The 17,250-nt window shown below is 36.9% G+C and overlaps 1 protein-coding gene across 3 annotated transcripts; it reads left to right on the plus strand.

Moving 5' to 3' along the window:
- Positions 1 to 979: 979 nt before the first annotated feature.
- On the plus strand, positions 980 to 17,227 carry LOC110846808. 3 transcript variants are annotated; one of them, XM_035849456.1, is made up of 20 exons: positions 980 to 1,118; positions 2,468 to 2,759; positions 2,991 to 3,336; positions 4,567 to 4,708; positions 7,877 to 9,591; positions 11,911 to 12,058; positions 12,418 to 12,601; positions 13,337 to 13,499; positions 13,589 to 13,912; positions 14,172 to 14,260; positions 14,673 to 14,901; positions 14,996 to 15,075; positions 15,174 to 15,275; positions 15,469 to 15,555; positions 15,631 to 15,746; positions 15,823 to 15,898; positions 15,960 to 16,092; positions 16,283 to 16,458; positions 16,564 to 16,635; positions 16,748 to 17,227. In XM_035849456.1, exons 2-20 carry the CDS (start codon positions 2,643 to 2,645, stop codon positions 16,844 to 16,846), a joined length of 4,398 nt encoding a protein of 1,465 aa, XP_035705349.1. In that variant the 5' UTR covers positions 980 to 1,118; positions 2,468 to 2,642; the 3' UTR covers positions 16,847 to 17,227. The 3 variants fall into 3 exon arrangements, with proteins under 3 accessions (XP_035705349.1, XP_021949339.2, XP_035705348.1); XM_022093647.2 differs by lacking the exon at positions 980 to 1,118 and adding an exon at positions 1,482 to 1,860; XM_035849455.1 differs by lacking the exon at positions 980 to 1,118 and adding an exon at positions 1,883 to 2,382.
- The last annotated feature ends 23 nt before the right edge of the window (positions 17,228 to 17,250 follow it).

Genomic DNA, 17,250 nt, shown 5'->3' on the forward strand with positions numbered 1-17,250 from the left:
TTCTTCTTTGACAATAAATAGGATATTGTTGCTCCCACTAATTACACCAAATTGTGCCTAATTGTGGCTTCCGGACCGCCGGCTGCTATTTGCGGTTGTGAGCACTTTGAATAAATAGCACATAATTTTAGGTCATTAGAAGTGTTTTTTGTAACACATGTAAATCTTGCGAATATCTTTATGCATGCAGTTAACAATGGAGTATGTGAACATGCTAGTTTTTTGAGGAAAATTAATCAAACTTGTAAGTACAACCTGACATATGTACATACATACTTATTACGCAAAAATTGCATAAACCATCAAATGGCTTATTCAAGGCGTGGCTCAGATAATTTTGATACACAGGTTTTGCTTTGCATATTAATAGCGTTGCAAAGTGAATGATAGGTATAGTACATTTAGTTGGCTTTTAACAGGGATTATTTAAATAAGTACCGGAAGATAATTAATTGAACAGAATAAACAGGAATTTAACTTGCGTTGTAAACATACTTGAGCTAAATTTCAATACATTAGTGCCACATCGATAAAAGAATGATTTCCTTCTCACCTTACAAAGTGGAGTAAAAAATCAATAAAAGTACTATTTTTAACAGCAAGTGAAATATGTCTACAAATGTATATCACACAGATCATGACATGACTCATGGCATTTTAAACTTGATCCAGGGTTTGGACAATATGGAAAATCACCTCCCACGTATGATACAAATACGTTGTGATACATATGTAACCCAAGATGTAACAAAAATTGCATTGGAGCGCATCGGGTTTTTAACATGAAAGTTTAACAAGAGATTTGATATCCCGAATCTCATATTAACAAACACACGACATTTAGTACACCAAATTAAATGGATCATCTAGTATTACATCCAGCAACAGGAACTGGGACGACGCACGTCAAGCCGCTACGAGATTTCATCATTCTGTGAACGATACGATAAAATAAACAATAATGTGATTGGCATATTTCATATTTTATAACAAAATACACAATTTACAACATTACCAAATACGAGAAACAAAAGCATTCAGTAATTTAAATTGTCAGTATTCCACACAGTATGGAACTACTCAAGATGGATGATGTTCATGCATGGACAATTGGCCCGGTAAGTAAAATATATAACACAGTACCTAAATACGTGTTAAATCTTTCCGTGAGAGAGAACTATTTGTAAAAAACTTTGATCCATATACATAAATGTGTTTGTCAATTTTAACATTTGATGTGCGCAAACAACGTTTCCGATAAATCACCACTTCCTTTAAACAACTACCTGAATAGAGCTGCCAATCTCTCATCACATAATAAGCCAACTCATTATCTCTTTATCAGTCATTTTCACGCTAAATGGTAAAAAATTCATCGGCACGTTCTCACCCGTTATACATATTTGTCTTAACAAATACTTTTTCTTGCATTTATGCATATAACCGTCATGGATATATTTACCTGGTGGTTGGTGGTCCCTAATGTGCAGATACGAGTATTAGTGCATTACTTTTACTCTGTGTGAGCTGGAATACATCGGAGGATTGCAAAGCATTGCAAAGTCTTATCTTTGTGGCGAATAACAATTCATGTTAGTCAGCTCAGCTAACAATGAGATATGTTCTTGTATTGTGTGTGTGTGTGTGATGGTTAATAAGCAGCCAGCACAGGTTTGTGCCATGTTGACTCAAGAAAGGTATCCTTCCTCCGAGACTCTGTTTGATTTCACAAACTTTGGATGAACGAATTTATTCGCCAACACGAAAGTGTCAGTCAGTTCATTTGGTTGAGATTTGGTAGCTTACCTGCACGACCTCCTCCTCCTTCTGCAAACTTGTGACTTGACGACTCTTCCACAGGTAAGAAGACCTTTGCGACAAATGTAGATTTCGTGTATCATCAGTATAATAATAATTCCAACATTCTTGTCCCAGCGTTAAGTTAGATTATTTATGTGCCACCCAAGCCATGCAATGGTTGGCTTATACGTAGATACGTGCGTGCATATTTTGTCTTTCTTTGCTGATAGAAATACCAATCGACAATAATTAGTGCAGCAGCATTATCTTATCTGCTAGGTGAACAGGTAGCATGGATAGAGTGCACTCAACATAATTTAGTTGCAAAAGCTTCTCTGGTTCTCTATGAAGGAAAAGGTTTGCATCTTAAAATCAAGATGGATCATTTCATATCCTTTTTCAGCGTATGGCTTGGCAGTAATAAAATAATTTACCTGTGCTCAGTACTATTAGTTTAGTTGTGTCTGGTCGTTGGGGTTAAATGGTGTTCAGCCAAGGTTGACTCTGGTTTTGATTAAGTTTGCGTTATGAAAAGTTAACTGTTCCTCACATATCACATCCGATTCTTGTTATGCACATGCTGTAAGCTCAAGTCGGAATAATAAGCATGAGAAAAACAATGCTTCCAACTGTGGGATTTTCCTTCATTCACAGTTTACTCTTGCAGGTGGTGGAGTGATTCGCAATAATAACGTCTCTGCATCTCGCGCAGTGATTATACGCATTTACGGTGATTCACAAAGTTGCTGGACGCTGGAAGAAATTGTTTAGTGTTTCGTGAATTTGTAAAGCTGGAGCTTTATCGAATGTGGAAATAGTAGTGAGTTGAAGATCATCACAACATGTCGGGGAAAATGTCCCTAGTGGTACTTCGAAGTTGGTGCGATGATCCACCAAAAATAAAAGGAATCGCTCCACAAGATGACGAACGTTCAGTCAAATTGGAGCCGGATCATAAAGTAAGTATTGTTTTTTATTGCGTAATTAACTAAAGTGATAAGTGTATGAGGTGATAAGAATTGCGTGGCAAAATCTCAATCATAACTCCCAATTCTTCAAGTAGAACTCTCAGCTCCCACGAATTTGAGACAAAATTAATCACATGTTGTCTCCTTGAATTTCTGCGTGTAATGGACAATGGTACCCTTAGTTCCACAAACATGCTGAGTTATCGTTTTTTGCTTTACAAGGGACATTTCTTGGCGGAAGAAATTCAAGATCCCGAACATGACCCTAGATTCACTCCGAGAGGACGGACTTTCAGTGCTGGGTCGAAAGGTCACCTTTCAAACGGATGTGGGGACAACAGACATCAAAATGGAACGACGCCGGAACCTGAGGAGCCATTATTTATCAGAAGAAAAAATGGGCATTTGGAGAAAAATCCAGCCAACCGTTTCAGCTTTGGTGGCTTCGGCGATAGTGATCATGCAAATTCCCCTTCGCCAACAGGAGGAAGGTCCATGTCAAATTTGCATCTCTCACCAGAGAATGGCCATACTTTTCGACCTGATTCAGTGGGTACCAACAGTCCTGGTGAGTGCTTATCTTGTTATTCAAACACGTGATGTTCGTCAGACCGCAAAACATGGAACCCATTTAGAAAAACAAGTTAATGTATACAAACATGCAAATAACGAGTGAATGAATGGATCCATGTTTCATAATTTTAGTCAATTGAAGCGAGCAAATATTTGTCATGTAAAGAAAGTAGTTTGATAAATGGTGACCCAGTAATTCCAAGGAATGAATTTGTTTGACCATGTAGAAAGTGGTGTCTGTGCGTACAGCAAGTAATGTCCACAATCGCAACCAGTGTTTACGCTTGATTTGCCACTTTATCAATCGTTTAATTCGCCATCCCACACACAAAGATCTGCATGTGCGCTCGTGCATAGGAAATGGGACTCGAATAAAATACGTGACAACTTTTGCTTTCATCTGATGAATTGAGACTCGTATTGAGACTCGTATCAAGTAGTAAATACTTATAATAGAGTTACTTGCAACACAGAAATGTCAGGTTGTAAGCGTTGTTACACAATAATGGTTAATGGATTTTTTACTGCTGGTAAATTCTGAAAATTTCTAGTTTTCAGGCGGAAGATTGTGTATAGGAAACTGTTACAAATAATTTTGTACAAATTATAAATGCGTTTCTATTATAGCAAGCTCATTTATTCATGCGTGCATGAGACATTGTAAAGAAAAAGAGATTTCCATTTTTCCTGTCTCAACTTTAAATCTTCGATAATTTACAGCGACAATATTCGATCCAACCCAGCTATTAAACTTGTCAACTAAAAATTGCATACAATTTCTCATTTGGTTTCTCCCAAACTGCATCTTGAGATGAAAATTACTCTCTGTTCACTTGCATATAATAAGCCCCATGAGCTTATTATTACTAGATTGTCGTATATGTGATTTAAAAATTAGAGTTGCATTTGAGGACGAACGTGAGAATAATTAATCCTTTTGTATTCTGCATTAATCTGATTGAAACAATCCCTTCAAGTGAGTAACGTATGAAAATTTAAAGTCAAATCAGGATTACTGTTAGTTCGGAATTTTGAGAAACCGGCTAAAAAGTTTTCCTTTCCAAAGGTTGCGATTAAAAGTTAATCTGATTTCACTAAAATTTAAATATGACCACTGTTTCATTGGCAGTCTTCCACCGGATGATTTTTTTAAAAATAATCTAAATTATGCGCATGCTTCTTCAAGTACGAATGCACTCATCTGTCGTTTTATTTAAAAATGCAGATCATCAAGACGGTTCATCGATGGAGTACACTCCTCCCTCTTCACCGGTTTCAGGGAGGTATCGTAATTTAGGACCCGAATTGGCAGCCACAATTCCGAAACGAGCCATAAAATCGAACTGGATCACGGGAATAAAATCAAGGTACAATGAATACGCTCTTCGGGTTTCTCTGGATAGTGATGATGAGGATTAAGTGCACTTCCCAAACCTGTGGCTTTACTCCTTTATCCACATTTTTGTCAATATTTAATCCACCACACACTTGAACTTCTGTTACTATTTTAGTCCTCTTGTATGTAAGCTCTATACTAACTAACAATTAATGTCTGTCTGTAATTATAGATTAATTTCTCACGTACACTATTTCAAATATTTGGCACTTTAATTACTGGATATCTTAATGTCTTCTTATATATCTTCATAAATTTTCAATACAATTTCTACATTTTACATACATTAAGAGCATGCGTATAAACTTGCCAACCTTTTTATTGTAAACTTTTATTATTTCAATTAGCATGAGCAACATCTTGAGTAGGCGCTTACAGTGCGTACAAATTGTTCGTAACGGGATGGATTGTATTAGTTTAGGTATTCTAGGAGTTAACCCATTTTAGTAACAGATATACCTATTTACTTGTTTGGATGTGTGCAGTAGTATTTGCTACTGCTGACTGTATACTAGATTATTATGCCGATTAGGGGATCCTTGTTTGCTCGTGAAATTGAACTTAGCTGTTCGGAAAATATTGAAAATTGTGAAGAAGTTGTGTTGGCCCACTACATCTGAACCGTGAATAAATACCGTAAAACGGACTTTGAAAAACAGAATCTCTTTCATCTTGTACAATTCCGTTTGCCGATTATTATCTTTGGTGCAATTTGCTGCTTGTGTGTGTAAAGTTTGAGTAGGTCCTCCATCCATTCAACCTATATTTCCTTCCTGTTGCATTATTTAAGTAGTTGAATAATATCGCTTGATTTTATCTCTAAAAAAATTCTGCTGCTGCTGGTGGTATGGTCATACGTATGTAAAGGTCATAACGAAAATGTCAAAGTCTATTCACCTTCTACTATTTGCCATACCATTATTATACAACACGATAAATTCCTTGGGATGGGATTAGTTCTATTATAAGATGACCCAATAATTGGCTGGTTTTACATGTGCTGTCATATTAGAAAATACCAAATTAGCTTCGTTTACTACAGACACATAAATGAGTAAATGGATTTATAAATATATACATAAATAAGACTGCAATTTATTCCTCCTTCCTTTCTCAGGACAATTATAGCTAGAGGCGAGCAAGGTCACCTTCTGAAGTTATCTTTAACCTTGGCATTGTCATCAAAATCCGCAATTAAAATTAAAGTTGAGACACAATGAGCAGACTTTCGGAAAATTCGCATCATACATGAATACGTACAAGTAGTAACAACAACCCAATGCCATAATAATGACGAGAAGAGAGGTAATTATCTATTTACCTTGCGTAGATTAAAATGTCTACACTTCATGTGTACTTGTGAATTTCTAAGCGCTGGGGAAGACGGCATAAAATATTTTTACTGACGGACTGGTGACGTAAGGCAATTGTGAGAGCTTTCTGTACATTTGTAATGAAAGGGATGATTCGTATTCATAAGAAGCTCTGGCAATTATCAAGTACTTGACAGCACACAACTGTTATTTTTACTTGTGGTTTTGAAACTGAAATTAGAGCTTGACAAAAAAAACAAGATGCATAATAATAAGGATGAACATCTTTCCTTCGTTTGGAAAACACTATTTTAGTTGCATTGGTTAGCTACCTTATGCAGTAATTCTATCAACATAAATTGGGACAGTCGCATCAAATTATCAAATTAGTCTCATTCTAAATTCTCTCCATCTGACACAAATAATGGAATTATCGTGTGAGTTGTCGAATCATGTATGTATTTACATGTACCCCAAAAGATTATGCAGTTCCCATGAAAATGTTTACCTTTGAGCATACTTTCGTACATTGACAGGCAGACATTGGTTGTGAATGCTAATCTCATAGCTTCTTTGCATTGATTGCTTGAGAATGATTAATTGTAGGACAATTACAAAATGTAATTAAAGGCTTCTCTGACTAAACAATAGAAGAACACTTCTGCTCAAGTTGAATTGTACTGGTTTAAAAAACAATATGTTCTGCAATTGAATGGTATTTGCTCGATCAATTAGATTTACATAACAAACAGTAGTTCGTCCGGTGAGTGGCTCACAATCCTGTGGCTGTGTCCGGGCGCTACTAGTGGTCCTAAAATGACGTTGAAATTACCCGATGACAACATTACATTAGGTTAGATGCGCAATTCCTACATAAAGTGCAATATTTATGCAATATTTATGCCAAATGCAACACGATTCAAAACAGCTTCATGCATATACATACATATATTGATCCTCGTGTCAACAAAAAATGGTATTTTAAAATAATTTGTACAGAAATATTTTAATAGCAAGCTTGAGAAGCACGGTAACACAATTGCTTTAAATAACATATCATAGCTGCACGCAATATTCCGCTATAATTCATACCTTTTTGAATTTTTCATTATGTCTCATCATTATTATTTCTATTTCTATTATTACCAGTTCTGCATACATCTTGGACTGTTCACATTTCAATTTACTATTCGAAATCAGTGGGGGCGTGCAGTTTAAAATAAAGTTAATTTAAATAGTTCTGGTAATTTGAACCTGGTCACGGTGAGAACAGCCTATATCCCTTTTTGAGCCCAACCACATCATCAAAATTCTACTACTCCACACAGCCTGCACTTATGTGCGTACCTCCGTGCATGCATACTTTTACCGTGGCCTATCAAATTATGAGAAACATGAATGAGAACAAATTTTGTGGCAGGTGCCACAAACACAAGATCACGATCCATCCATTCGCCACTGCCATTCGTACACATAACCTGGTTTCTGGCCAACCAAGTTAATGCAAATTGCAATAAACCCTTTCTTCTCCTGCTACATATCCAATTTCTTCCATTTTCTAATTTTTATCCCACCGCCCTCTCATTTATTCAGTCTCTCCTCTCGTCATCATTTCATTCTAAGAGACGCACACACAGAGATATAAAAATATGTACGTGTTCCTTCTTGTGCCTTCTTTTCTCACCACAATGTACATGCTGCATCATGCACCTTTAAAAGTGTAGCAGTCAGAACCAGAAGCGAGAAATGAGATGAGATGACGATGATGGTGATGATTTGTAAGTCATAAAATAAATACAATCGTTGCTTCTCTCTGTGTCCCTCAGGTGGATGAAGAGCACCACCCATCCTGACTCTGGTCGAAGCATTTTGAAATCTTATAGTTCGTCACCGAGTCTCATCGCTACCTCATCCGCCGCCGAAGAGACGCCACTCTTCTTCAACCCTTTGTATCGGCTCTGTCAACAACATCAACCCACAAGCATTCCTCATTTCAAAACAGGAGGTTCGGGCAGCAGTGGGAGCACGTCGGGAATCGTTCTTGAAGACGATAGCAGCGTCGGAGGCGATTCTCGCAGTAGGAGCAGTCTCAGTAACCCTATCAGTTTTTCGCCCTCCCCTCCACCCAACGTTATTAATGCGTCCCTACGACAGCAGATACTTTGCAGCAGTTCACGACCAAATGGACTTCAGAAACACAATTCCTTGACTGACTTTAGCGAGGAGGATATATTCTGTGAAAGCGTGATTAGTGCTAGAAGCCCAACCGGAAGTAGTCCACATCACGGATACAATAATAGGGGAGCAGAGTCACGGGAATCTTATTCTCCACCTCCACCACATGGAATAGTGGATGTGGATGAGTGTGTTTTAGTAGAAGTTATAAGAAAACCTGAGACTCCGTCTTATAGCAAAGATGGTGGTAACAATGCAAGGACCGGTGGTGTGGTAGGTAATAAAAGTGAGAAAAGACATTCGGTAGGGGAGCTCGAGCTGGAACCAGTGCTAAACAATAAGTTTGCTGGAGTCAAAGTAGAAGGAAATCCTGGCAAGGTGGCCAGAATAAAGGAAAACATAAAGAAATTTGGTCGGTTTGGAAGAGCAAATTCCGAAAAAATTCTACGGTTTCAAACAGGAGATTCTAAATCGGAAAGAGAGAAATGTAAAGCTGTAGGTTCTGCTACCTCACGGAAGGGACGAGGAAACGGTAGTAAATTAGACGACGTAGGTGAGAATTCGTCAATTTTGCATGAGGATCAGACACCACCAGTACCCACGGTAAGGAAGCGATCAAAGAATTCGGACATAAAAGTAGAAACAGCAACTTGTTCCGTTGTTGAGGCACAAAACAATCAAAAAAGGCCATCATCAGTTTCACCACAACCACCACCGTCGGAAAGTGCTCTAATAACCACAACTTTACTCGCCAAAGAAATCCAATCCCGAGAAAATCACTTTGATGTACTCGTAGCGTATCCGGAACCTAATCTGAGTGAATTGGTGGCGAAAAATAATAATGATGCCCTTACGAAAACTAGTTTGTTTAGTGATATTCAGCCCACGCTCGAGGATGGACCAGTGTCATCCCTTATCAGTGACCAAGATCGGTCAATGCCCTGTCATGTGCAGTCAGTTTCAACTATAGATGTCGAAACCTTTGTTGTTCACAGCGGGTGCAGTAGTCCAATTGTCACACCTAATTTAAACCAAGAAGAGATAACCAGTCGGGAAAGTGTTGACAATGTAAATGAAGTCAAAAAGTTGTCTGTAGTGTTAGATAATAACAATTGTGAGGCATCCCATCTTTCTGATGCCGATAATCCTGTGAAAAACAGTGGAAACCTGGACGAAATGTTCCGAAGTCGCAATAAGGAGGCGACTGCCTCAGTGCCAGTGCCCATTATGTACAACAACAACATTCAGTCTTCAGTGTTTAAAAAGTTAACAAACTATTCGACCCCATCGATGATGAGCGATAATGTTGATGGGCAAAGATTTAGTCATGAGCTACCGTCCAAAAATATAGGACCAAATTTTAATGGTAAGTACATAACACTCCAATTTTGCTGATTATTTAATTCAGTAGCAGTTCTTAGAACCTAAGTGCAAAAATTTTCACAGATATTTGCGAAAGCCCTTCAACAATACCTTATTGTATTACGAGCAAAATGCGTATGTAGTAGACTGTCAACAAGTGAATTAAGTGCGATGACAATGAATTTTGCTTTGAATCCTTTCGAGTTTAATAATGCTGTAGGGGAAGTCGTATCTTCGGAATGAAATTGTCACGGCCTGATGAGTACCCTAAATTTTATCCGTTCGTAATACACTGATGCAATTTTCCTCCTTCGTACTTATGTACATCTGGCATATCATACATCTTCTGCTGCTGCATGCAACAAGTCAGATTAGATTCCATACGTTTCTTCTTCGTCTCCCATGGACGTAGTATTATTCTTGACTCGAGCCGAGTCTCCTCGCGTCGTTCAAAATCGAACAATGCATAAAAGGAGCAAGAAGAATGTACTTCACACCCATTCTATCCTGACTCTAATGACTTTTTATTCATATTGGGATGCTCGTAAAAAATGAAGAGTGTAAAATAAAATTGCAGTGGCAAATAATTTTATTTTAAAATCTCTCCTAGTTTTCATTAATTAAAGACTGCATACATATCTCAATATGCATTTGAAAGGAGTAACGTGGCATGCCACTAAAGCAAGGATAAATCTTTTACGAAATCAAGATAGCAAAAAGATGGTCACAATTCAACCGGATGAAACTTCGGCCCTGCAATAATTGCTTTGAACAGGTTAATTTTCAATCTTTATTTTCATATCAGAATGATACGCTAATAAATGTGCAGAATCGCAAAATTATCACGGAAAATTATAAATGTATTGTATTAATCCTTTTTTCACGTTATTCTTAAGAAAGTCGAGACCAAAATCATCGTTTAGTATAACAAACGTTTAAAATTACTATTAAAAAGCGTGAAAGCCCAAATTCGTCATTCACCAGTTAATGTGGCTTTACATAGATTTACAAGAAATGCCATATCGTCGAGTTATGAATAATTATTTGACCAAGACGTTTTCATTCCCGTGAGTGCAAATGGAAGTGAAATTTATCTTTACACACCAACAATCAAAATTTTTAAACAAATGGCAATTTACCAAGCTTAGAACTACATGTGAGCAAATTACAGATTATCTGAGCCTGATTACAATTGGGCAGTCTTCATCCTTGTTTTACAAGATTAGAAGATGTGCAATTCTACGATTTTTACGATATGAACAGCGATTAATTTGCTGCTTCATGCATCACACGCATACGCACACAGAAATTCTTGTGTGCAATGTGATGTGATGTGAGGGAGGAACATGATAAAATTATGACGCTTAATGAGTGACAATCCAATGTTGATTCTCAATTGTTTTGGGATGAAATCTGTACCTGGCTTAGCTCAGCAGCAGCAGCAGAAGCGCTTAATTGAGCCAGACACAAATTCTCACTTTCTAAAATGTAATTTTGGTCAATTCACAATTAACAGATGTGGTGCACATTTGTGTCTTTTTGTTCAATTCTACTCGTTCGAAGGCATATTTATATATAAGTAACAGACTTCAAACATGTCTGGCAGGCTGTCATAAAGTGAAATAATGTGCAATACTAGGGCAAAACACGCAGATTAATTTAATTTACTATCGCCGTTCATGTAAAAGTTGGCAATGAAATTATGGCGTTCTTGGACAGATTCAAAAAGGAAAATGATGATTTAAACAGTTTGGAAAAGCAGTAAACAAACTGAATGTGTTATAGCCATCCCAACCCCTTTTCTGTCCTTACACAAACTATTAAATTACCTGAGCAATTTCTGAGAGTTTAAAAGACCAAAATATTAAAAATGATGAGACTTTAATGTTTATCGTAGTTAAGTTTTCTTTATGCACGTCTAATTCGAAATGTAACGATGCGACAAACTACAAGTCGTAACTAGAAAGCAAAAGCATGGGAATAAAATAATTTTATATTGGTGTCATCCCTCGTGAATTTATATGTTTTCCAAGAGATCTCTATTTTCTCTGGTACAATTTAGATGCAGTGTCGGTCTTCATTTGACAAAGCGAGAGGTGGAGAGAGAGAGAGCTAAATAACTAAAATACGTGACACGATTTTTCTAATCCGGTGCGAAATATTTCTTGGTTTGGTTTGTTGTGGTAAATAAATAGGAAACGGTAGAAGGAAGACGACTGTTTTAGCATATTTACTTTGTTAGAGAGGAAAATCTTATTGTATGTAAATCATGTTGAATGAACGCTTGCTATGTTTCATGTCCTAAAAGTCTTGAAATTTTCAGGCATAGCGTCTGCTCAAGTACCAGTCCAAGCAATAAATCGCCATGTGACGGGGTTTGGAAAGAACAATATCTACGCTGATAGTGTAAATACTGAAGAAGATGACCGTGGGTCAGGTTCTTCAGAATCTCGCTCCACTGACCTTGAATGGTGAGTTTTAATTTAAACGGAGAACAATACAGGAAATGTAATTAATAATTTTACAAATCACAGTTTCACGTCTGGTTAAGAGTGAAGTGGACATTGTCCACTCACGGTTGACGCTTGTTTCCTTTCTTCTTTTTCAAGTTGGTGTTGAACAAGTTGTAATTTGTCACTGTCAAATTAGCAATGACAATATGTGAAAGGCGTATTTGGACATTGTTGATAATTTAAGGCCCTGCTTTGGAAGAAAGCTGGGATTTATCACGTTACACGACAATAAAACATTTTTATTTGCATCTTTTTGAGTCTGCATAAAAATATAAATTAAACGGTTGTTATAAAACAATTTTTGGGTCAACCAATAGGCACAGGTCTTCAACGAGAGCGTCTTTCCGAGGATTTTGCGAAACATTGCTTCAAGACGAAAAGGTGACCATTCAAGTTCCCGAAGTGGTTGAAGCCAGCATAAGTTTCGACGAGGACAGCAGTTTGGATCCTGATGAAGAGAGGGAAAATTCTGTGGATTACATTTCTGTTGCCGATGTTAAGGTAGAATTCGCGTCATCAGAAATAAATATATTAAATTTAAGCATATAACATGCACGCGCATGCTAAATTGCTGCTTCTTAATTGCAAACCATGTTTTTTAGAGTAAGATGAGGGCTGAGTAAGTTTGTCTAATCAGAATTTCTAGTCATTTCCTTGCGTTTCTTTATGAATTTAAATAAGGGAAGTGACGTAAGACGAGCATATCTATTTATGCAAGCAATTGGTGCTCCTCAATTTATTCTTGGGGAGAGCTGGTGCTTATTTTTTAAAGCATCATCGACCCCCTCGCACCAGAGTGGTTAGAAATAGACATATTAAACTATATGCCCAATTATATAGAAATAAAGGTTATAATTATGCGGGGGTGATATCATATTGCTTTCAGATTGCTTTAGGTTGTCTGAAGGAGATGTGCTTTAAAAATAAATCCCTGCATATTTATATTCCAGTGCAGCATAAATATGTGGGTGCAATACCGTTGCCTAAATCCTATTAGTTTGGATAAACTACTTTAGCAGATTGCTTTCTCTAAGAAATCCAGCAGTGGAAAATACACTGAGGAGATTCCGACTAATGATGCTTTTCAGTCTGCCAATTTACCTTACTATTGACTAATTGCATGTGCCATATCATGCTGAAATTCTGCTTCTTAAAAATATGCATACGTATCTATATGTATGCATACATACGTAGGTACTTGCATGCAAAATAAGCAATTTATCCCTTCATGTTTAGGTGAGCAACTCGAGGAAATCCGATAAATTTTCATCCCACGGAGTAAATCGAGAGCCTTTGCCAAGTTGTGTGATATCGTTGGACATTGGGAGTCGTGGGAGTGGATACTCATACTGGGTCAAAGACGAGGATGACTACATCCGAATTGGACAAGTTGACTCAGGTGCCCACATTTTCCGGATCTACATTTTATTTAGGTCGTCCTCATGCTCTCCTAAATCAATATTAACATGGTTCACATGCAAATCGTAGGTTCTTCATGCCCGAAATCTCACAAACTTCCTTCGTGGGTCAGCGTGGATTCTGTGGATGATCTTTACATGGATGGAGATGACGAGGACAATGAAAACAGTGCAACCAGTCCCGCTTTCGGCTACCACGCACTAAATCGTTTCCTGTCCGAACAAACACAGTCCCATCTTTTTTGGAGATGGAGGGAACATTTTAATGAAGGCTCCACTTTTCCCTACACCCTCGAGTCTAAGGCAAATGATGAAGAGTTGCAATTTACAATGAAATCTGCCATAAAACATTATGCCAAAATATCCTTGGATCAAATTGCGTCGAAACGAATAGGTGAATTAATTACATGATCAACATTTGTGTGTGTGTGCTACAATTTATATTTCCAACTTTCCGAACAAAGAACAGGAAGTTTATTGATGGCGATATTTATGCCACCCATAAAAATATGTATAAATGAAGATGAAGCATGGCCTTCGTCTTGTGACTTTAGTATTTCATCATCCTCAGATACAACATGCATCAATATACAATGTACATAAGCATGAAGAAAATCGGAATGAAAATTACTTCTTGCTTTTTTCCATTGTAGGTGGTTTAGGCAAAACTATCTTTGCAATAACCATCCCTGCCAACTTTGATCACCGGGCACGCCAAATAGTTCGTGATGCGGCATTTGGGGTGAGTTTTGTGGTAAAAATTAAGTGAACTTTGAGTTATGAAATTTGAGAACGTGACGTGGATTCTTTTGTATTGGTAATTGGTTCATTTCGGTTGTGCATCCGTTGTTCATGTGCAGTGATTATTATGCATTGAAAAGTGCTTATAATACTGATATGCCCTGCATACGATCTGCATGTACATATGTATGCAGACATAGATGAATTTAAGATATTGTGTAGTTGGTTAAACTCAAGACTTGTGTGGTTTCTAATGTGCGTGGATATAAATATTTATACTGATTATCGATGAGCTAACCTAGCTAACCATTCTCTTAAATTTTGTGACTTGAACCTCATTTTATAAGGGTGTATGTGACACCATTATGCAATATGTATTGATATGTATGTGACTTTCTCTTGACAAATTCCAGACTGGACTCGTATCTAAAAAGGATGCACTTGCCCTAATCGAGGATCCATGCGCTGCAGGAATTTTTGCGTACCATGCCATAAAACCAAAAATAGCCAAGAGGAACAATATTGGAACGTCCTATGTTTCTATTGACATTGGTGGCGTATATCTTCACTCTAGTGGATATGATTTTCACGAAGGAAAACTGCATCAAATTTTGACACCAAGCAGCCAGCCAATTTCTGACAGTTTGTTGCCTTATTAATTAAACAATGTTTTTTTTACACAATAATTCATTATGATGGACGTATGTGCAATCTAAATTTGGATTTTGTTTTATAGATCCAGAGTCTTTCTTTGAATCAGAATTGACTAGAATATTCACACCGTCTTTTATTTTAAACTACCAAACAAAATACAAGGTAAATTTCAAATTAATGTGTGTAATTTTATATGGTTTTATGGTAATAAATCATTTTTCATGATAACTCTAAATTTGTTTGATTATCAATTTCTTTAGGCAGGCTGGTTAAAACTAATGACTGAATTTGACCACAGCAAGAATTTGTATGATCCAATTCAACGTGGAAATTATCACATTTTCGTCCCATCCAGTTTTGTGGTATGTTAATAAAAAACTGAAGTTATTGAAGTTAGCTAGGACAAAGAAAAATAGTAAAATTATTGCTTGTACTCTGCAATACGATTGGATTAAAGCAAAAATCGCAACTGCCGACGACTAAATACGATTAATGAAATAAACAGGACGAGTGGGATTTACAAGATTCACTAAAAGTACAATTTTGAATTTATAGGACCATTTTCGACGATTTACGAGCATGGAGGTGGAAGATGCTCTGGAGTCCTCGGATATCACTTGGAGCAAAGTAGGAGCGTTTGGGGTAATCATGCAATACGAATAACGAGCATTGGAACAAAGGATAAAAAGCTAACCCACCGAACCTCTAATTCTTTAGATTCCATACTGGAAAATGGAACGGTTTTTACAACCAATGATGGATTTCATAAAGAATCACATTATAAATATTGTGCGAAATCACAACTATGAATTTTTGGTATTGAGTGGTGGAAGGTATGAAAATTAATTCAAAAATGTTTCCGCTGGATCTATTCTTTAGTCAAATAATTCAACTTGTAAAATAATACAGGTCCGGGTCTCGGCAATTGGTGGATTATCTAAGAAATGCAGTTCGAGATTATTCCGTGGACGTGATTGTACCAAAGGTGAGCAGTCCAACGCGTAAATTTATTCATACATTTTTATTACTCCATTGTTATCTTGTAGGAATATAATGCTGCTGTACTGCAAGGATCTACAATATCACTGACAAATCTCTCACCCAGACTGATTATAAACTCGCCATTTAGTATTGGTGTCGGGGTAATGACTCCGTTTATTGAAGATCAGCATCCTGAAGGTATGGACTTCACGCATTCAACCCCGTCAATCTGAATTACTTTTTATGATTTAGTTGGTCACGATTTCCAACAATCATAAATGCGAATAAGCTTTTATTTTTTACTGAGTAGCGCATTAGTTATCTCACCTGCGACTATTAATGATACTAACATTGAGATATCGAGATAATTAAATTGATCTCCTTGCAGAAAAACGAGTACGAAGAGACGGAAAATCATGGTGCGCTGACGTGTGGGATTCACTAATCACAGTCGGTCAAGAGCTGGAAATGAACAACATCGTCTTAAAAAGGTCGTATGTGGGAGCTCAGCCAGGTCAATCTTTGCTTATCCTCCCATTATTCCAGTCTCCCGAGGAGCCAAAGGTGATCTATGCACATATTATTAAATTATTATGTATCAATCAATACAAATCAATAATTTGTTGACATCGAAAAGAGTAAACATTAATTTCGTGTGTTTGTTTGCAGTTTGTGACTGAGGACTCTGTGAGGAAATGCTGCGAATTCAAGTTCAATTCAGATCAAAGGGCATGGCAAGAGGTTGGGTTTTATCAAAACTTTATTGATAATAATCAAATCTAACTAAATAACAAAGTTTGTATTAATCACAGTTCAAACATGCGTTGGGTAAAATAAGATTTTTATTTTGCAGGTCGAGTTGATGATAAAGTGCAGACCTAGCGAACTCCTCATCATGGCAGTTGATGACGGAGTCACGAAAAATGTCGTGGTTCTCGATTTCGCACTTTAAACTTAATTTTTAGTCCACATTTTTCGGTTTTTTGTTTCCCTTAAATCGCGCTGTTAGATTTACTGTATTGTTTAACGTAGTAGGATTTCGAGAATTAAATTGCAGTAACAAAAGAGATTTTATTATATATTTAGTAACATATGCATGCGTCCAGAAGAATTCTAAAAACTTCGAGTTTAGCAAATAGTATTTATATAACGTCATTTTTGAAGGACGGATGTGTAGCTTGCCATAAATATAATTGACGGGTATTGTATAATTTGAACGTAAAACAGATCACAGAGGATTTGATTTTACATTATTTTAATCACGCCCATATTATTGCCAACAGAGTAATTACAATTAATAAAATTATACAACTTGCAAGTACATAAATATAAATATATAGCTCTTGACTTCACGTA

The sequence above is a fragment of the Folsomia candida genome, unplaced genomic scaffold (assembly GCF_002217175.1).
Source record: "Folsomia candida strain VU population unplaced genomic scaffold, ASM221717v1 Fcan01_Sc003, whole genome shotgun sequence".
Taxonomy (NCBI): domain Eukaryota; kingdom Metazoa; phylum Arthropoda; class Collembola; order Entomobryomorpha; family Isotomidae; genus Folsomia; species Folsomia candida.